General features: G+C 38.0%; 1 protein-coding gene across 2 annotated transcripts in view; it reads left to right on the forward strand.

The window, feature by feature from the left end:
- Positions 1 to 23,515, forward strand: part of LOC307128308 (immunoglobulin kappa light chain-like) — a 50,043-nt gene that overhangs the window by 2,564 nt on the left and 23,964 nt on the right. The window contains exons 1-2 of one of the 2 annotated variants that reach the window (XM_079820067.1): positions 2,186 to 2,290; positions 2,368 to 2,667. The exons of the other annotated variant lie outside the window; for it this stretch is intronic. Of the exons in view, the coding sequence (XP_079676193.1) occupies positions 2,245 to 2,290; positions 2,368 to 2,667 (346 nt within the window). The 5' untranslated portion in view covers positions 2,186 to 2,244. Of the gene's footprint in view, positions 1 to 2,185; positions 2,291 to 2,367; positions 2,668 to 23,515 lie in introns of those variants that run through there. 2 annotated transcript variants of the gene reach the window in all.

Consider the following 23,515-nt stretch of genomic DNA (forward strand, 5'->3'; position numbering starts at 1 on the left):
TCAGGACATATTTCCAAAAAATATGCCTATGTATAAACACTCACGAGTAATACCAGACTTGTTCAACAGCTCTGATGATGTGTTTTGTAACATCCCTAACAGCCCTGATGTTGTGTTGGTGGATATAGATAGAAAGGAGATGCTAGTCCTTGAAATAGGTTGTGTTTATGATTTGTATATGGACATAGCCTTTTTAGAAAAAATGACTAAATACCAACCCCTCCTTGCTAAGATCAGTGACCTAGGCTGTGCATGTAAATTTGCGGTATTGATATTTGGCAGCCTGGGCCACAAACTGACTGTTAGTGGACTAAGACTGGCAGGGCTACCAAAAGGACAGTCTGAACAGCTGGCAAAATTCTGCTCTATATCAGCTGTGATGGGCAGCCTTGCTGTGTGGCGTAGGAGATGTTTTATGTACCCTTAAATGTCAAAGCTGTGTTACCTCTGAGAATATTTGAATCCTTTCTGTAAGAACTTTGATTGGCGGATTCAAATAAAGAAATTAAAATGTGTTTGTGATGGGTGGGTTTAGGGGGATATAATGTACAGTTTACAGTATAAAAACCATTACTCCTATGGTAGGGGAGAGCAGGGACGAAAGTACCATTTTTCAGAAAATCGTAATTTTAAAAGATAATGTTTTAGACCGAGATATATTTTTGCTGTGGCCAATAACTCACAAGTGTGGTCTATCAATAGCAGGCGGTATTTTGTACAAATGTAGAATGACTACAGTATAATTTCACTTTGAACATAAGCTGCACATTGTTACTTTTGACCCCATCAGGTGGGACGAATGTAATTATATATATATATAATTATGCATTATATATATAATAGCGGGACAAAAGTGACAAGTGTTACTTTTGTCCCGACAGGAAGTCCTGACATTTAAACACGATTTACTTTTATACTGAGAAACTCTGAAAAGACAAACCTTCAGGGTGTGTAACAGCACTAAATAACCCGTAGATTGATCATTACTGTGACACATGAAACAAGAAACACAACTTGTAATTAGAAAAAAAGTACAGCTTCATTAATTTACTTGGCGTACTTGAAAACTGCATTTCGGACCTAACCGCGGGAAACGATGGCGGAATCACGTGATATTTGGCAGATCCGTCAAGGGTTGTGTGCTGAACGTGCTGTCATAGCTTGAAATGCAAATGTATTCAGGGCTCGGAGAAAATCGCATTGTTACTTTCGTCCCGTGTTACTTTCACCCCGGTTCTCCCCTATGTCCTCACTTAGAAAGCAATACAAACCTGTGTGTGTGTGTGTGTGTGTGTGTGTGTGTGTGTGTGTGTGTGTGTGTGTGTGTGTGTGTGTGTGTGTGTGGGCATGTTTTTGTGAAATATCAGGACACAAATGTGTATAATGACATGGGTATGACATAGGTATTACAAAAAGAGGGTGAAATATGAGGACGTTCCCCATGTCCTCACTTTTCAAAATGCTTATAAATCACACAGAACAAGGTTTTTTACACAGAAAGTGAACTGCACAGTCTCCTGTGATGGGTAGGTTTGTACGGTTTGTACGGTATAAAAACCATTACGCCTATGGAATGTCCTCACATTTCACAAAAACAAACGTGTGTGTGTGTTCGTTCATGCTTTTCAACCTGAATGCACACTGACTCGTGAGAACTTCTGTCACCTAAACTGGGAGACCTAAAAATACACGGCAGATATTATAAATCTCAATATAGAGGCCCTAAAATTGGACACTTGCAATGTCTGTGTTAGTGTGTGCTGTTTATTTTAGAGAAAGCATTTTATAAAATAACTTAAAAACAAATCGAAATACATTTTTGAATGGTTCTAAACGCTAAAAAAAAAAGGAAGACAAAAACCATGTGGACACTTTCCGGATGTTTGTGTCTAGTTAATACTGGCCTGTGCAAAACATCTGTTTTTTATTCAGCTCTCTTGTTTCTCCACACAGTTCTGTCAACCTTATTATTAAAGTTTAATTCATTAAAATAACCTTAAGCATTGATTCACATAATCATAAAGAAAAAGGTGTACCTCCTGATAAATAAGCAAATATCTTACATAAATGTGGGGATAATGTAACTCTTGAAAATGAGTTGATGTAAAAACCTCATGTAAAATGGTCTCTAAGGTAACTCCATTTCAGGAAATGACATCAGTACCCTATTTTGAAGCTCATACAAAGCAGTGTGAAACCCTGAGAGGCAGCATTACACCAAAGTATAACATTTTTACCAGATTAATGATGTTTTTATTCATTTATCTGGTCCTCCTCTTACAGATGCCAGGTAAGTGACATTTATAATAAAGCAATAAAAAATGAAAAACTGATTTAAATGTATTGAATTTGGTTTTGTCGGAGCAGCAGTTCTGGGAGTGAGATTGGATCCAGGTCCAAAGGCTATGGCTAAGGCAGAGGGAAAAACTGTGTATCTGCCCTGCAAAGCGACCGATGTGGGCACCTATATCCATTGGTATCAAATAAAAGAGGGTGAAGCCCCATCAAGACTCCTCTATATCACTAAAGATGGTAGTTTCACTCGTGATACCAGCAATCCTCAAGCAAATGACTTCACGGTGGACAAAACGAAGCTTTATGATCTGAAACTGAGTGACACTAAGAAGAGTCACGCTGCCGTTTACTTCTGCGCCTACTGGGACTCAAGCAACCACAGCGAGAACATTCACACACTTCCTGTACATGAACTCCTGCTAAATGCAATTACTTTAATAATAGTTTAATATTCATATACTTGTCATTTCTGCTTAAGTTCTTAATTTGATTCTGTTCGGATGTGAACTTTATTGCCCTGCCGTTCATGGATAAAGTTATTTGTGCATATTGTATTATTTTGTTTTTGGAATATGTCAGGTGTATCTCATATTTGTTATATGTTGTGAAGATATAAATAAGTGAGTAGAATTATTATACACATATATTACAATTATGTATTATTTATGAGCATTTACAGGTTTGTAATCTTCAGTTTGATAAAGAGCTTGTGTGCCGACTTTATGTGCTTTTCACATGTATTTCAAATAATTTATGTATCAAATAATAAGAAAGGCACAGCAGAAGTTAGACACACCACAATATACTGGACTAACCAATAGACTTGAACAAAGTCTACAATATAAAACAGATTTAAGTTACTTTACAAATAAAAGCACAAAAATAAGTGACCTGTGAAGTTTATTTCTGTGACCGATTTGCAACAGCAGTTAAAGTACACTGTGAATTTCACAACCAATGTATTCCGAATGATATCCTCCTGAAAAACAGGAAAAAAAGTTTTTTGAATTTAGTATTGTTTGGTCAATACATTGTTTAGAGCACACAAAAAAAAAATTTGAAAAAAAAAATTGTTTAAATTGTATGCTATGTCCTGTATAATGTATAGGCAAAACATTTTTTTACTCATACACCAATTTAATCTACACTGTATCTAATTTGCATATTAATGTGTTCTTAGGGCAACATGCAATGAAAAAAGAAATGTAATACTGGGAGTAATAACTGGCAACATTTTCATAATAATATCTAATATTTCATAGGAATATTGATATATCATTTATTTCCATATTCTCTTGTTGTGCCTCCCTAAAATGCTTGATAAACATAATTAAAGTCCTGGGGCCTGTTGTTCAAAGGTAAACTGATCGAATTGTTGGTTATCGGATTGGATCAAATCTTGAAAATGGGTTGTTTAAAAGGGAAAGAAGGAATCTGAAATCAGATTAGATCACGGAATCCAATCCTAGTTTGTATCTGGATCAAATCTTCAGTTTGTGTTGTTCAAAACTTGTCAGTAGGATTTGGATAACTTTGATCCAAAAAAACAGGATCATCCTGATCCCAACAGGGGGTAGGATTTCAAGGTGGATTCCAGGAAGAACGTTTTATTTTAAAACTGGTCAAAAAATACATTTGTATCATATAATACACAAAAACATATTTTATTTTATTTTGCTCTTGATTATTTAGGCTAATTGTTAAAGTAATAAGTAAGTAATTAAGTAGACATTAGGCTAGCCTTTCGGTAGCCTACAAAAAGATTTAGCCACCATAAAATAATCCCCAAACAGCTGTAAATATCAAACAAAAATATTATATTAAATTTAAAGTGTTTTTTTTATCACTTATAAAACTTTTTACTTCTTATCAATTATAAGAAATTAACCAGTCAAAAGTTATTTGCGAGTGAACGCAAGGTTTCTCGGGTGAACGCTACGCGAAACTTTTCTGGGAGAACGCAAAAACATTTGAATTTTTTTTCCCCAACTCATATTTTTTCCATCCCCATGTCCCTTCAGGGGCTCCGTAGAGCACTAGTAATCCAGATTTGGTCATCTGAAAAGGTGTGTATCTGGATCAGGGTGATCCAATCCAATTTTGCTTTGGAAAAATGGCACAAAAGTAAAATGGATTACCTGATCCTGGATAGCAAAATATGGGATTTCCAAATCGATATCACTTTGATCCAGATTAAATGTTTTGAACAACTGGCCCCTGGTGTCTACAGCAGACATGTATGAAATCAATGTTTTGTAACAGGAAATCATATTTTGATTAGAAACCTCATAACATTTTCCTGAGATGTTGATTTGTGACAAACAATTGGAAAATTAATACTAAATATTATATTTCCATAAGAATGCTAAATTTGATCACTAAATTAATGTCAGTAATTTGTAAAGACCAAGGAGAAGTTGTTGTCATGGTGAAACCTCCAAACATTTGGTATAAAGCCCTGAATGTGCTCTTTACAGGACATCCAGACTTAAAACTGACATGTATGCTGTCAGAGAAATATACAATATAATGTACAGAGGACTAGGTCTATCCTGGGTTACAGGAGGATATCATAGTGTCATTACCAAATGTTTTTTTTTGTTTTTTAATTTTAGCCCAATTATTGCCAACATCTTCAACTGTTTTACCATCTATTTAAATCCACACAAGCCACACAGAAGAAGAGCCGCTTACTGAGATATCTGCTCTGGAGAAGGTTTTAATAAACCAGGGTTAAATTAGCCTACATTAATGTTGCCTAACCCATGAGTGTTTAGCTTGTGTGAGAAACCTTCTTGTGATAGTAATGATGATGAGATATGCGTAGAGGAAACCACAAGACCATTATCATTACCTTCTGACTGGCTGATGAAGTTCATAATTCTTCAGACTCCTGGATGACAGATAGACATGGCAATGTCTGGAACGATAACATTTGGGTTGTTAGTGGTCTTAATAGGTGAGATTTAAGCATTATGTATAATAATTATAAGCCTACATGTCAGTAATTTGAAATAAAACACTTTAAAAAAAACTTATGATAGGCAAATATGTTATAAAGTCTTTAAAAATCACAATACTAGCGTTTAATCGATAGTCCAATAGGCCTAATAATTATAACAGAAAACGCTGTTTGTTTGTTTTTTTCACTCACAGGTCTGTCCAAATACAAGCTTTAATTAGGATTTCAGATGCCTAGTTGTTGTGTTTACACACTCTGCACATTTTAATTGTTTCTCTTGTGGTTTTAGATTGTTTAAATGGACAAAGTATTCCTAGGCAAAGTCCTGTGTCGATTAAAACAAAGGGTAGAGCTGCTATAATCACATGCATTGTGGATGCATTGACGCTTCAGTCCAACGTCCTCCACTGGTACAAAGTTCAACCTGGAGGAGCTTTACAACGATTAATATATTTCGAAGCTGGATCGACAACAGCCAAAGTGGACCCGGGTCTCCCCCGGAGATATGCTGGATCGGTGAAAAATAAGCAAGAAGTGTCACTGACTATGTCAGCTGTGCAGTTCGACGATGCAGGATTGTATTACTGCGCGCTCTGGACTGATAGCAACACAGTGCTGACTGAGAGAGGAAATCATTACAAAAACCATAATCAAAGCGGTTTTATGTAGCAACTGTAGCAGCAAGAGGGAGACATTCGGCATATTTTAATTGTCGCTTTTTGCTGTCGACATTAGGGGAGACCGGAGATGGTTGTAACCTGTAAATAAAATAATCTGTCCAACCAGGAACTAGTTACAAATCACCTGATTCACTTCACACATTCTCAGTTTAGTCCTTTATCCACATGTGATAAAGTAGAGCCCTGTGGCAGACACTGCAGATGTTAGTGGGGGAAAAAAAATTCGAGGTACGAAAGTAACTTTTTTAATACTTTGTTTATTTTTGTTTTGGGAATTTCTTTGTAGTTAAACTCATCAAATTTAAATTATGTGTGTGTCTCTGTAGATATTTTTTCATGCAAGTTAGTGCTAATGTTTTAGCTGTTAGCTGTCAGGTTGAGCTATAGTTCTTGGCTACATGACCCCACATGAAAAAATACTATAGTATACTATAGTATATTACAGTAAAATTACTCTAGTAAATACTATAGTGTTTTTGAACCATACTATAGTAAATATACCACAGTAAATTGTAGTATATTATAGTATTTACTACACTTTGTTAATTTACTGTAGTATATTTACTATAGTACGGTTCAAAAACACTAGGGTATTTACTAGAGTAATTTTACTATAATTTACTATAGTATTTTTTAATGTGGGTGGGTTAGTAACAAGACTCGGGGTTAGTTATAACAACAATGTAACGTTATAACCTACCCCGAGAAAATGTTGTTGAATATATATGTTTTATTTGAATTTCAGTATGACTAGGAATATGTTAGAAGACAAGGTGAACTTCCAAGATTATACCACAGTGGAAAGAGGGTCTTCACTGAGGAACAAGAAAAACATCCTCAATTGTTCAAATTCAATTTATTATGGACAATTAATTACTATAACTGAGAGTGACAAACACACTGAGACTCACACAGACACACACATCAGTTATATTGAAAAGTCAGTGTTGAATAAAAAGCTTTCAAAATCCATTTTTTTTGTCATAATCTTTATTTCATAATCCGGTGGATGACAAGGTGATCTTCCAAGATTATACCACAGTGGAAAGAGGGTCTTCACTGAGGAACAAGAAAAACATCCTCAATTGTTCAAATTCAATTTATTATGGACAATTACTATAACTGAGAGTGACAAACACACTGAGACTCACACAGACACACACATCAGTTATATTGAAAAGTCAGTGTTGAATAAAAAGCTTTCAAAATCCATTTTTTTTGTCATAATCTTTATTTCATAATCCGGTGGATATCATGATGTTACATCTCACCCCAGGGTATGTTACAACTAACCCAGACTATGAGGTGAATTGTAACATTTCACTCCTTGTGTTTGAAACTAAACCATGCATTGTCTGTTTGTGTTGCAAAGATAATAGCTATATAATTTAATAGCAGACACTTGTAACTAGTTTGAATCACATTTTGAACACACTGGCTTAAAAGTACTCCAAGATATAGACAGAAAGGTCAAAAATGTTACAACCACAAAAAAAATGTACATGTTCAATAAGTGTACCATACACAGAGACTGTTATTTAGGCTACAATTCAACTGTAAGCTATTCATCTTTATAACCTTTCCCGTTGGTTAATCTTTATCAAAATGAAAAGCATTGTCAGCTATATGAATACGGTAACATTTTAAAATTACTTGCAAACGTTTTATCATGTCTTGATTCCATACTTTTCTAAAAAATGCCTGTTATGTATAGATTTTCTTTTTATTTTACACCTTTTTTTATTCCAATCAAGTTCCAAACAAGGAGTCATTAAAAGGCCAATTAAACCAATCTCAGCAAGACAAGTTATTAAGCCATTTTAGTCAAGTTTATTCAAATTAAAGAAAAAAAAAATCACCTCAGAATAACACAATACATCATTTTAAATATGATGGAATATTCTGGAATGATAGTAGGGGTGAGAGCGCTGATATTTATCGTAGCTCCGCCTCAGGAAATGACATCACCAAACTGTTTTTTTTTGTGCAAAATAGTGTAAAGAAGTTTACAGGAAACTTTATGAGCCATATATCGCCTCACATAACCAAATGAACGATGCTCATAAACTTGTGCGCTGTTGTTCTCATAATGATCCATGGTAAGTAAACTTTAAAATGGGGTTAAATAGGTAAAGGTTAAAAAAAAAAAGGATATATGTTAGTAAAACATTAACATGAAAACTATTTAAAATAATTTATTTTCTTTTAATTTCATTGCAGGAGTGGAAGGTTTGAGTTTAATTCAAACTCAAAAGTTTTTGGTGAAGCTAAAGAGTAAAACTGTGTCCTTCAAATGTGAAGTAACCGGCTTGGGCTCTACTAATTATGTCCACTGGTACCATAAGAAAGACGGTGAAGGGTTTAAAAGACTTCTCTACATCAGTGCGTCTGGGATTGCTACAAGTGACACAAAAGACTTTGTCTCTGAAAAAATTGACAATTCATATGGCATAAAACTCAAAGAAACAAAGGAGGAACATGCTGGCACGTATTACTGTGCATGCTGGGAGGGCAGCCACAGCGAGAGAAAGCTTTGCCATCCTTGACATAAACCATGAGAAACTTATGCCACAACATGAACAATGTCAAAATATTACTGTTACAAACCACATTTATTACAGTATTGAATCGTCTGACAGATACTGTCTGAGGAGAACCACAAACTAGTGCGGTTTGGTGTAGCAAATATGCTTGCAGATTAAAACAACAGCACAGAGTTAGGATGATAGTTATTAAATGTAGTGGAAATGACACGTGCAGGCCTTCTCAGTTTTACTATAGTAAGAGATGCAGCACAAATTCATTGAAAAGCATGCGATTCAATGCAGATCTACAATACATTAAACACAACAACACATGGGCCACTGATACGCAGTAATCAATCTTCTTAGTATTCTTCTATCAATTCATTATAAACAATATAACAAGAAAAAAACAATACAATTATAAAAGAATGACTGTTTTCCCATTTATTTTATGTTAAAATGATATAGGGTCGCTAATGACCCGAGGTGTGAAAGAGTGTAAGTATATTTTTTTCTGCACAACAATAATTGAATCTTTGATGATTGAATAAGTGTAACTCACCTTTATTCCACAAGGTGGCAATGTCTAATACACAATGATGAAGTGATGATTCACTCATAGGGTGCTTCTCAAGATCCCTCCTCAATTCCTTGCTCCTCCATCCTCCATCCTATGACCCGGAAACCGGTCGAGCTCAGCCATCTTGTTGGACATCTCGACTCTAATTGCACCGCGAAGAGGCGAGGATGGAGGAGTGAGGCTTCCTGAGGAATCATGAGCGAGGATACACAGGTGTATCCTTTGCGGAAGTGTTTTATCGACTAAACGTGACGCACGTATAAATTCTCCTCCCCCTTCACATCTTGCCACAGTTTATTAAAGGGTTAGTTCACCCAAAAATGAAAATAATGTAACTTATTATTCACCCTCATGCCGTTCCACACCCGTTAGACCTTTGTTCATCTTCGGACCACAAACGAAGATATTTGTGTTGAAATCCGGTGGCTCAGTGAGGAAGGAAATTTCCTCTTTCAAGATCCATTAATGTACTTAAAACATATTTAAATCAGTTCATGTGAGTACAGTGGTTCAATATTAATATTTTAAAGCCGCAAGAATATTTTTGTTGCACCAAAAAAAACTAAATAACGACTTATATGGTGATGGCCGATTTCAAAACACTGCTTCATGAAGCTTCGGAGCGTATCGAATCAGCAAAACATAGGAATAAAATATCTTTTGCTATGTCCTCTGTAGTGGACACCAGGACTTTAAAAAATAAAAAGACATGAAATAACGGGATTGAAAAGGGATTTTTTTTCATTCACCAATCAATTTTTAGGTTTCAGGAGTATACTGGAGTAATAATTAGCAACATTTTCATAACAATATCTAATATTTCATAGGAATATTGATCTATATCTCTTTCCCTATTCACTTGTGTCTCCCAAAATGTTTGATAAACATGATTAAAGTCCTGGGGCCTCCTTTATAAACGTTGCGTACGCACAAAAGAAGGCGTACGCCGCTCTCTACGCAATAATTGGTATTTATAAAAAGCAAACTTGACGGGAAAATGTGCGGTCCTTCATGCAAGCTCTGATGTCATGTCTACGCCGTGTGATTCCACGTGAATGTAAATGGATTTATAAACATACTAAATTATGTTGTTTTTTTGAAAATGTAAAAATGCAGAATGTTTCTTGTGATGGGTAGGTTTAGGGGCAGGGGCACTGTGTGTGTGTGTGTGTGTGTGTGTGTGTGTGTGTGTGTGTGTGTGTGTGATGGGTAGGTTTAGGGGTAGGGGCAGTGTAGGGGGATAAAATGAAACTGCGTTGATAAACATGCTAAAAAGCGATTATGCGTCTTGATAGTACGCCAAAATGGCATAGCGAATTGGCGTGTCATACATTCGCTATTTCATGAGATCAGTCTGCCGTACGCCACTTCTGACGCAAATCCTACGCAAAGTTTTATAAATGAGGCCCCTGGTGTCTACAGTAGACATGTATGAAATCAATGCCCTGTTTTGTAAAAGAAAGTTGCATTTTGATTAGAAACCCCATAACATTTTCCTGAGATGTTGATTTATGACAAACAATTTGAAAAGTAGTCAGATTTAAATGACAATTACACAATATTTCCTTAAGAGTGCTAAAAATCACTAAAAAGAAGTTGTTGTCATGGTGAAACCTCCAAAAATTTGGTATAAAGCCCTGAATGTGCACTTTACATCCAGACTTAAAACTGTGACATGCTGTCAGAGAAATATACAATATAATGTACAGAGGACAAAAGTCTATCCTGGGTAACAGGAGGATATCAGTGTCATTACCGAATGTTTTTTTTTATATTTATTTTAGCCTACTCTATTATTGCCAACATCTTCACCTGTTTACCATCTATTTAAATCCACACAAGCCAAACAAAAGAAGAGCCGCTTACTGAGATATCTGCACTGGAGAAGGTTTTAATAAACCAGGGTTAAATTAGCCTACATGTGTTTAATGTTGCCTAACCCATGAGTGTTTAGCTTGTGTGAGAAACCTTCTTGTGATAGTAATGATGATGAGATATGCGTAGAGGAAACCACAAGACCATTATCATTACCTTCTGACTGGCTGATGAAGTTCATTATTCTTCAGACTCCTGGATGACAGAAAGACATGGCAATATCTGGAACGATAACATTTGGGTTGTTAGTGGTCTTAATAGGTGAGATTTAAGTTATTAACATTTCTCAGTTAAGATTATTCAGTGATTTTTGACTTTTAAAAAGGAATCAGTAATTTGAGGAGTTTCTTCTTGCAATCTTTTGAGGTTCGTCTCGCACAACTAATTTTAAACAGTTCTCAAACTATTTATTTTTGTTCTAAGCTATATGCCTGCTTATGATACGTGAATATGTCATAAATAATGAAAATACTCACGTTTTATCTGTGTAATGTCCAACAGGCCTACCGCCTATGGATTAAAACTGCTGACTTTTACTCTGATCTTCTATTTTAGTGCGTTGCACGTGGTTGATGAAACGTTTTAAAAGTCATAGAAACATAGACTACAGGTCTAAGCCCACATATAATTGCCTTAAATAGGATTTCAAATACACTCAACGCATTTTAAGTATTTCTCTTGTGGTTTTAGATTGTTTAAAAGGACAAAGTATTCCTACGCATCCTAGTCCTGTGATGATTAGGGCAAAAGGTAGAACTGCTATAATCACATGCAATGTGGATTCATCGACGCTTCAGTCCAACGCTCTCCACTGGTACAGAGCTCAAACAGGAGGAGTTTTCCAACGATTAATGTATTTCGAAGCTGGATCAAAAACACCCAAAGTCGATCCGTTGGTGGTCCGAGGTGGATCATATGTTGGATCGGTGAGTGGTGAACAAGTGTCACTGACTATGGCAAAACTGGAGTTTGAGGATGCAGGATCGTATTACTGTGCGCTTTGGACTGGAGACAACAACACAGTGCTGATTGTGACAGGAAATCATTACAAAAACTGCTTTCATTATCAAAGCGGTTTATGTGGGACAACTGTAGCAGCAAGAGGGAGACATTGAGCATATTTTAATTGTGACATTGCTTTTTGTTGCATTAAAACAAATGTTCAAAAAGTGTATCAGAACCACAAACACAAACAACTGTAGGCTATTCATCTTTATAGCCTATCCCATTGGTTATTAATTGTTATTGAAATGAAACGCATTTTCTTTGTTATATAAGGTAGCGTTACTTGCAAATGTTTTATCGTGTCTTGATTCCATACTTTTTTTAAATGCCTTTTATGTAGGCCTATTGATTTTATTTTTATTTCACAGCCGTCACTAACTCAGATCTCAATCTTAATTTATGGGAAATCATTTCACATTTATATTTAAAATAGCATTAGATATTACAACAATCTTAGTTAAACAACCATGGACTCATTTGACCACTGTGAAATGTATTTTTAAAGACCTTTTGGATGCACTTTACAATAAGGTCTCATTTGTTAACATTAGTTAATGTATTAACTAACATGAACTAACCATGAGCAGTAGGCTACATTTGTTACTGTATTTGTTCATCTAACGTTAGTTAATAAAAATACAGCTGTTCATGGTTTGTTCATGTTAGTTCACAGTGCATGAACTAATGTTAACAAGGTTTTAATAAAGTATTCATAAATGTTGAAATTAACATTAACAAATATAAATAAATAAATGCTTTATTAGTGCAGTTCATTATTAGTTCATGTTAACTAATGAACCTTACTGTAAAGTGTTACATCCTTCTTCTTCACAAAGAAAAACCCCGCACCGGCCGGAGAGGAGGACAGAACTATAGTACCTGCATTCAGTGCGTCGGAAAGGTAATCCTCAAGCGCCTTGCGCTCAGGCGCCGACAGGGAGTAAAGTCTCCCGCGAGGAGGCGTGGTCCCGGGAACGAGATCAATACCGCAGTCATAAGGTCGATGAGGAGGGAGAGAAGACGCCCGGGAACGACTAAAAACCGCCCGCAAATCGTGATACTCCTCCGGCACCCCTGACAAATCACCCGGCTCCTCCTGAAAAACAGAAACAGAAGACACAGGGGGAACAGCACACACTAAACACTTAACATGACATGACAAATTCCAAGAGAGGATAGTTCCTCTACACCAGTCTATCTGAGGATTGTGGTCCACAAGCCAAGGATGGCCCAAAACCACAGGTGTAAAGGGAGAATGAAAAAAAAAGAAAATAAATAGTCTCTCGATGATTGCCAGAGACGGTGAAACTCACCGGAATGGTGACACGGCGAACATTGGCGAGAGTACTACCATCAAGGGCAAAAACAGGAGTAGCGTCTTTAAGGTCGACGAGGGGAATGCCCTGGTCGAGAGCCCAGGACTCGTCAACGAAATTCCCCTCCGCCCCCGAGTCGATCAAAGCCTGACGCGAGACAGCTGAACCCGGCCAGCGGAGGTGGACCGGAAAAGTAGTGCGAGAACGTGACGAAGGGGTCTGAACAGATGCGCTCACCAGTATCCCTCTCTCTACTGGTGAGCTCTGGCTTTTACTTGACACGCAGAAACGAAGTGCCCCACCGCACCACAGTACAGGCAGAGGTGGTTCGTGATTCGCCGATGACGTTCGGCGGCGTCGAGGCGAATACCTCCCAGCTGCATAGGTTTGGACTGAGCAAACATCGGCGGAGTAGTGGAGAGCGGAAGAGAGGAAAGGAGAGATCTCTCCAGTCTGCGAGCGCGGCGGCGCAGGTCGAATCGCTTCTCCACCCGGATAGCCAGGTCGATCAGGGAGTCGAGACGCGTGGGTGTTTCCCGAGCGAGCACCTCATCCTTGATCTCAGCACCCAACCCCTCCAGGAACCGAGCGACGAGTGCTGACTCGTTCCAATCACATGAAGTGGCCAGTGTGCGAAATTCAATAGAAAAGTCGGTGACCGACCGGTCCTCCTGGCGGAGCAAAGAGAAAGAAGGCGCGATGCTTCAGCACCGTAGGCGGAGCGGTCAAACACTCGGAGCATCTCCTCCTTGAAGAGAGTGTCCTGACCCAGACAAGCCGCCTCAGCGTTCCACACGGCCGTTCCCCATTCCCTCGCACGTCCCGTCAGGAGAGAAACAACATAGGCGACCCGGGAGCGATCCTTGGAATAAGTCTGGGGCTGCAGCGAGAACACCACCTCACACTGAGTCAGAAAAGAACGACATTCGGTGGGCTCACCGGTGTAGCAGGGTGGGTTGTTCACTCTGGGTTTGTGTGCCTCGAAAGATCTTGGAGCAGAAGCCTCAGCCTGGGAACGACTCAGTTGGGCAGATAAGTCGGTCACCTGGACGGCCAGTGTCTCAACGGCGTGGCGGGTGGCGTGCAGCTCCTCCTCGTGCTTACCCAGCATGGCGCCCTTCATCTTGAGGGCCGTCTGGAAAGGGTTCTCCCTCGCTGGATCCATGGGTTTGGCCAGAGTATTCTGTCAAGAGGTGAGAGAAAGGATCCAGAGGCGAAGGCAAGTCAACAGTTCTTTAATTATGAATTTGGCAAGTCGGCCGCTGAGCCGTCAAACATAAAGTTCCTTTTCAAAAAGTAACACAGGTGGTGGACCCGGGTGGATGACCGGTCCGCAGAAATAGAGCAAAGGTTGGCTGACGGCCGTGGATAGAGGTTCCCACTGAGAGTCCCGGTCACAGCATTCAGCGGCAGGCGAGCTGGGTAGAGCATAGATTCAGCAAAAGCACCAGCAACTGGTTAGATCGGTACGAACAGCGTGTACCTAGACAGGACAAGACTAAACAGAAAATCGTACTGGTAACACAGCTGCAAACAGAATTAATACTCTGGCAGAGTACAAAGGAAAGACAAGAACTAGAAATAGAGACGCTAATCAGAGGGGAAAGGAGGGACAGGTGTAGAATGAACGAGCCTCTCAGTAGTAACGAGGAACAGCTGCGACAAAGTGAAAGTGAGCAAGTGCCCAGAGGAGAGCGTGAGTATGAAAATGACCAGCAGGGGGGGGAAAGAGAAAGAGACAAGATCATGACACATGGTATGTGAAGAACATAAATAAATGGTAAAGCACTAGATCGGAGTTGATCAGACCCCGGCCTGTGTCCCAGCAGCATTTATCCACGGTTCTGTCCTCTTAATTCAAAGCAACCAAGTTGGCTTTCTCTGCAGATCTGATAACCTTCCGCTTTGCCTCTCCGGTGATGCCTAAGAGTGTGAACACTTTACAGAGTGATCGCCCTGCAAATCCTCTGCAGCCCACCTACAGAGGCTCACAATGTGTTTGCCTCCTACACTCTTCCTCTAGCTCCTGGTACTTGGCACGCTTCTTCTCATTGGAGAGTCCATGAGCTCTTCCCAATGGACAGTGAGCTCTAGCAAAATCAATTGCTTGGTAGAATCTGAGACAATGATCATGTCTGGATGAAGCCGCGTAGATATTATCCTGTTTGGGATCTTCAGCTGTTTGCCAAGATCGACCTCCACTTGCCAGTCAGTGGCGCCATCGGGATAGGACTCGAGCAGAAAATCATGTTCATAGATGCGATTATTAATGTTACTGTAGTATGAAGCAGAGCAGGACCGAGTGTTGTGGAGCTGAGGAACAGCTGAAGCGATTGTTAATAAGATGAACGCAACACACGCCTCGCGAGCAGCGGGACTTTTATTATGACACAGTCGCCGGCGTGTCAGCTCTGTTTATCATATTAGACTCATCTGAGTGTGTTTAAAATGATGTTATGACGTTACTCTGTGTGTTTTCTTGGCGGCTGCTATGACACTTGTTCACACTGCAGTGAGAGTAAAGCGTTTCTGCAAAATAAAACCGGAAACCGACGGGAACGCAGATATGACGCCACTGACAGACAACTCCCTCACACGTCCCGGTTCCTTGGTTAAAATAGCAATTTTCTCACGATTTATACATTTGGGATATTGTAAGTACTCAACTGAACCAAATATATAACACAGGCCCAGTGGCTTCTGGATATTTTACTGAAAAAAATTTACATCACCTTTAAATGATTAGTTCAGTTCAAAATGAAAATTTCCTGATAATTTATTCACCCCCATCTCATCCAAGATGTTCATGTCTTTCTTTCTTCAGTCGAAACGAAACTACGTTTTTTGAGGAAAACATTCCAGGATTTTTCTCCACATAATGGACTTCAATGGGAACCAACGGTTGAAGGTCCAAATCAATGCAGTTTCAACGGAAGGGCTTCAGAGGCTCTGCACGATCCCAGACGAGGAATAGGATCTTATCTAGCAAGAAAAAATAAACATTTATATAATTTTAACCACAAATGCTCGACTTCAGTGTTGAAAAACTCCATCTCATCTTCTCCTCCAACTTCAAAATTGTCTGACATTGTTGTTTTACCTTTACTTTTTGTGACAGGCGTTTGATTTAGTCTTTGCACGTTCGTTTTAACACTGGGTCAGTTTTTGAAGTGAACTAATCCTTTAATACAGTTTGTCCAATCCAGTTATACAGTAAATGATTGTTTGAGCCTAGACACCTTCCATCAAATGAGAAAACATTGCACATTGCTCATATTTTAAAATTCTACATTATTTATCATATAGTGTAGCATATGTTTTGCAAAATAATGTGTAAAAACAGGTAATGGACGTTACTCAAGTTTAGATCAACTAAAGGGCCTTAATTTTAAAATGTGATGACAAACAGTGAAATTGGAAAGAAACGTTATGTGCTGAAAACCATCAGGAAATGACATCAGCAAACTGTATTTGAATGGCATACAAGGCTCAATGTGTACAACAGGAAAACAGCATTACTCTCTGAACGTCTTTTTCAACTAGATGAATGATGTTTGCATACATTTATATTATTGTCCTTCTCGCAGAGATCCCAGGTAGGTGCCATTTAAAATGAAGCCTTTAAGATTTTTTTTTAATTATTATTTATTGAATGACATGTTTTGTTCAATCAAAGCATCTGTTCTGGGAGTGACTTTGGAACAAGGTCAACAGATGTTGGTCAAAGCAGTGGGAAAAACTTCATATCTCCCCTGCAATGTGACCAATTTGCAATCTTGGAATTATATTCATTGGTACCAAAAGAGAGAAGGTGAAGCCCCATCAAGACTACTCAGTATCTATGCAGGTGGCAGCTTTATTCATGATACCAACAATCCTCAAGCAAATGACTTCATGGTGGACAAAACACAGCTCTATAATTTGAAACTGAGCAACACAAAGCCGATTCATGCTGCCGTTTATTACTGTGCCTACTGGGACACAAGCAACCACAGCGAGAACATTCACACACATCCTGTACATGAACTCATGGATATTATCATCAGATATGACTCTTGAATATAAATGAGCCTGTGTATAGACTCAATTATCACCTCCACTATTACAAGTCCCTGAAGTTCAACGCAACAGGTGTGATTTTTTCTTTCAAATAATCTCCTACATTTGTAATATCTGTACACAGTTTTTTGTTTGACACGCAGATCTTCAACAGTGGATGGTGCTATTGAGCTGCAAAATAGTTTTTTTCAGCTTTAAGGCTCTATTAAAGTACTAAATAACTTCTAATAAACTGCATTTTTCTCAATTAAATTGAAGAGAATCCTGATGAGATATCAAATACATCAGACAAGTGAGGTAGAAATGTGTCAGCTTTTGAAATATTATATTCTGATTGCTGTACAACTACAAATCACATCACATTTGGTTAGACCGTATCATAGCTCCACCTCAGGAAATGACGCCACTGAACAATTTTCTGCATGGATTTTTGCAAAATAGTGTAATGAAGTGTACAGGAAACTTTATGAGCCATTTATCGCCTCACATAACCATATGAACGATGCTCATAAACTTGTGCGCTGTTGTTCTCATAATGATCCATGGTAAGTAAACTTTAAAATTGGGTTAAATAGGTAGTAGGTAAAAAAAAAAATAGGATATGTTAGTAAAATATTAACATGAAAACTATTTAAAAATAATTTATTTTTCTTTTAATTTCATCGCAGGTGTGGAAGGTTTGAGTTTAATTCAAACTGAAATGTTTTCGGTGAAGCTAAAGGGTAAAACTGTGTCCTTCAAATGTGAAGTAACCGGCTTGGGCACTGGTAATTTTGTCCACTGGTACCATAAGAAAGACGGTGAAGGGTTTAAAAGACTTCTCTACATCAGTGAGTCTGGGATTGCTACAAGTGACACAAAAGACTTTGTCTCTGAAAAAATTGGAAATTCATATGGCATAAAACTCAAAGAAACAAAGGAGGAACATGCTGGCACGTATTACTGTGCATGCTGGGAGGGCAGCCACAGCGAGAGAAAGCTTTGCCATCCTTGACATAAACCATGAGAAACTTATTCCACAACATGAACAATGTCAAAATATTACAGTTACAAACCACATTTATTACAGTATTGAATCGTCTGACAGATACTGTCTGAGGAGAACCACAAACTAGTACGGTTTGGTGTAGCAAATATTCTTGCAGATTAAAACAACAGCACAGAGTTAGGATGATAGTTATTAAATGTAGTGGAAATGACACGTGCAGGCCTTCTCAGTTTTACTATAGTAAGAGATGCAGCACAAATTCATTGAAAAGCATGCGATTCAATGCAGCTCTACAATACATTAAACACAACAACACATGGGCCACTGATACACAGTATATAATGAAATAGTAGGCCTAACTAGAATAGTTATCCCAGTTTTCATTATATCAGTATGCTTGAAGGCCTTCTAGATTACACTATTAATAGCCAGACATGTTTGGATGTGTCTTTAATGTCACATTGTGTCGCAAATTTAACTACTATCTGCTGTGTTTCTTTTGGTGCTGAGACAATCCAAACAATATTGGATATCAAGTCAATTGCAGACTATTATGCTACTCCTAACATTAACCCTCGTAAAAATTGTACCTTTAAGGGTACAACAGCTTATCACTGTGATAGTACCTTATTAATCCCTAAAAGGTTGGGTATTGCTATTCTAAGGTACTAATATGCACCTTTTAGGAGTAAAAAGGTACGAAATGTCCTTTAACAGCAACAGTAGGAAACTTTTGGTGCTCTAGCGATTAACAAACAGAACTGCACGCGTCTTGCAGAAGAACATTGTAGCCGGAGCTACTTCTCTCTGTTTATGTCTATGGCGAGTCCAAAAAACTGAAGCCAAAGCGTCTCGATCACCAGGTCATAAAGATCAGATTACACTTCAAATAAATTTTTTTCCAGAAATGGTTTCTGTCATTTTAGGCAGTTTTTATCACGCTGATAGTTCAAGTGTTCGTTCTTTAAATAAGTTTGCTTTTAGTTAGTTATTTGATGCTATAAAAACAGGAGTGTGACGTCATGATTGACAGCTGAGATTGACAGCTTCTCTGAGTGAAGTAGTCATGGAGGCACTAATGGATATTTTTTGGAAACTTCGGGAGGAGATTGGAGCTTTAACTTTAATCTTTGCATTTCCATAACTGTTTATGATTAGGCAGGAGTGTGGCTTGATATCTCGGCTCAACTTCGCGCTCACAACTGCGCAGACCAGTGTTAATTTTGACAGCAAATTTTGATTTAGTTTTAGTCATAGTCTTTTGACTAAAATCAAATGCCATTTAGTTTTAGTCACCTGAATTGTTTTTAGTTTTAGTCGACTAAATATCATAAGATTGCATTTAAGCCTTACATAACCGACTGTCACTTGAACTGACATTTTGACATCATTTGTTTTTGACATTAAAAATACACGAAAGAGCTCAATTCATTTTTTTTTTTTTTTTTTTTAAACAGCTATATAGTTTTTATAACTTTGTATTTCTGTTTTAGTCAGTAGGCCATATCAGGTTAAGCTAAAGCTTCAAATAAGTTTGTTTATTTTTTTTTAAATTTAATTTATTTAATTTCAATAAATGAAGATTTTTTTTAATGGTTTTAGTTAACTATTATAACCCTGATACTTTATTGAATGTGTGTCAAATACTGGTCTTTCCTCCTGAATATGAATTAAATGGGAATGAAATTAAATACAGTTTATTGTGTAACCAAAAACGAATATATAATGCGTGACTTGTAATTATAAACAAGCTCGAAATACACCGGGTCTCTTATTTTGAAATGTCTGCGCCTCTGTTGCAGTTGCAGAATGCTTCAAGTTCAGATGAGGAGATAAAATATGCATTGTTACAACCGTCTTAAACATATGACTATATAAACATCGTAAAGTAAACATTGTCATTATTCATCAGCATTAGTTCATAAACAATTGCCTGGCATAAATGTGTGTTATTCATTGATTGAGCCGCTCTGGAGCGCTGGATTGGGGATGCGTGAGCCTGTAGAAGCGCAACAGCGCCGTGTTTTCCAGCGGTTAGATCAGCGTGTTCAACTCAAATGTGCGCATCTGTTACACAGGACATCAGCTCTGACTGGATCTCTTCCCTAATCGTCCCTGCCTAACATTTTCGTCTCGTTTTATTTTTTTGACGAAAATGACAGTAAGTTTTCGTCATTGTTTTTGTCATCCAACACTAGTTTTTATTTAGTTATCGTCTCGTTTTCATCAGTGAAAAAAGGTTGTTGATGAAAATTCGTCAACGAAATTAACACTGGCGCAGACTCGAGACCCAAGATATCAGCGCCGTATTTGAACACTGGCGGCTTCACTTACCTCAACGGAAGAAAGTGAAGGCGCGTCGTCCATCTTTTTTACAGTCTATGGGTGAGTCACACAGATATTGAGCTGCTCCACAGACTAAAATATTCAGAATATAAACACTTATGTTTTAAAAAAAATTATGAAATAATAACAGATAAGACAAAAACACGGTTTGGAAAATGCATTCATGATGTACTCACTCATTATATAAATTTTGAGCACCAAAAAGTTACATAGTCCCGCTTTAAAGGTGCACTATGTAACTTTTCCGTCCGCTGGAGGTCACCTATTCAAAACAAAGGCGTAGTTTGATGACGCCACGTTTGAGCGCAGAATTGTGTTCACTCAGCGGCTGCTTTGACACTTGTCCAGAAACCGAGGGGAACGCAAATATGACGCCAACGACAGGCGACTCCCTCACACGTCCCGGTTCCTCGGTTAAAATTGAAATTTTCTCACGATTTACAAATTGTTGGAAACATTTGGGATATTGTAAGTACTCAATTGAACAAAATATATAACACTAGCCTAGTGGTTTTTGGATATTTTACTGAATTTTTTTTTACATAGGGCACCTTTAATATTACTACCCCAGTGACAAGACGTTGTTCCCCTAAATGTAAAATTTTTACAAAAAAAAAAATTCTCCAAAGTGGTGGAAATGAGGAAGTCCATCAATGAAATGCTGACATCATTGGAGAGGAAAAAACTTTCTCTTCGGTTAAGGAATCTCAGTATGGGGCATGTCACATCTGTAACTCAGATTAGCTGTTAGCATAAGGACTGGAAACTCAGTATAGCATTGCAACTTCCTGTTTGTTGCTCACTAAAATTAATTCCTCCTTCATCACAGAGCAAACACACAACAAGACTTTCTCTGCTACTATGGATGCTCTTTTGACAGTTTCATTTTTCCTGCTTATTCAGTTCATATGCAAAGGTGAGTCTTTTATTATTTGACAATATAATCGATTCTGTTTTATAAAACTTGTTTTTAAAAAAGTCTAGTTTGATTTGTGAGTTTTTGTGTTTTGCAGTGGATGGAGCCGCAAAGCTGCAACAGAAAATCTCACTGACCAAAGCAGAGGATAAGTTAGCCATCATAGACTGTCAGTTCCCTTCAGACTGCTTGTACTACATCCACTGGTATCAGCAGAAAGAAGGAGAACCATTGAAGAGGATTCTCTATGCTGACATAAATGATGGATCTGCGACAAATGATGGAGGTTTTGAGTCCATAAAATCAGAAAAGAAAGCATCAAATCATTTTGCTTTGAAAATCACCAAGCTGAAGAAAGAGCACTCAGCGATGTATTACTGTGCTTGCTGGATCTCAGGCGGCACAGCGAGTAGAAAAACTGAAGCCTTGTACAAAAAACCCCACAACCTCCGAAGTTGACATTAGAAATTGCTTCTAAATAAGAACGGCTTCTGCTGTCATGCTTATGAAGCGTAGGATGTATTTATATGTTGGCTCTGTCTTTCTGCAACAGAATCTGATGCTTTCTTCGAATAAAACTTGAGAACAAAGTTCTTTTGCTGACAAATGTACAGTACATTACCGTTCTATCCTGCCAAAATGTTTAAAGGTGCACTATGTAAATATTTTACAGTAAAATATCCAAAAACCACTAGGCCAGTGTTATATATTTTGTTCAGTTGAGTACTTACAATATCCCAAATGTTTCCAACTATTTGTAAATTGTGAGAAAATTACTACATTCCCCTCGGTTTCTGGTTTTATTTTGCAGAAACGCTTTTTAACACGCTTTTTTTAACAATCACTCCAGCGGTTCCTAAGCTCCACAACACTCGCTCTTGCTTCTGCTTCAGACTACAGTAACATTAATAATCACCTCCATGAACATGATTTCTGCCCGAGTCCTATCCCGATTCTTTCCCACCGGCTGTGAGGTGACGACCACATGTCCCAAGACTCAAACTTGGCGTCATCAAACTACGCCTTTGTTTTGAATAGGCGACCTCTAGCGGACGGAAAAGTTACATAGTGCACCTTTAACATACATATATATATATAACATATTATATGTTTATATTTAATATATACATATATATACATATATATATTTTTTTATTTTCTTATTTTCTTTTAAATATAAACATATATATAACATATTATATTTATATAAACAGAAAAATATAAGATTTTTCATGTGTGTATTTATATATACATAATAATTATACACAGTACACACACATATATTATGTAAACATGAACTTTTTCTGCAATGACTCATTCATTTCTTACATTATCGGTTATAATAAACAATATCTGACACACATATCACTATAGTGGAATTAAAAGCAAATGGGCCATATAAGGACTAATAAGGACCAGGGGTGGAAATTAGCACCCGCCACCAGCCAAATGCGGGTGATTTTGTGTTATGGCGGGTAGATTCGCTTCACCTACCGGCCACCGTGGCGGGTAAATAAAAATAGCATAGCCGACTGTTTCAGCTGGACGGCGGACACTTTTAGAGGAGTCACACCTTCAAAAAGAAATGTGCCGTTGCAAATCAAATTCACAATATTCAGTAGAGAAGTTAATTTGCGCGTGGTTGCGTTATAAGCGGCTTTATTGCCATAGCGGCGGAGTCTCGAGAACATGCGCTGGAAACGTGCGCGGTTTTTTAAAGACATATCGAGCTCGCGTCGCATCCACCGTTTGAACGCAAGAGGATCTCCAGATATAGAGCTGAATAGAAAAAAAGGTATCAATGGGTCTGTCCAGTAACTCGTGATGAACCTCAGGCGAACTGCACACTTTATGAGAAGCATTTCAGTTGCTCAGACTGACTGACTTAAAGCAGCAGCAGTGAGAGACCAGTGAGAGACCGGATAGCTGGACCGAATGGCTTCAGCCAAGTGCAAGCAAAACTCACGT

This window comes from Gobio gobio (genome assembly GCF_949357685.1).
Source record: "Gobio gobio genome assembly, chromosome: 6".
NCBI lineage: Eukaryota > Metazoa > Chordata > Actinopteri > Cypriniformes > Gobionidae > Gobio > Gobio gobio.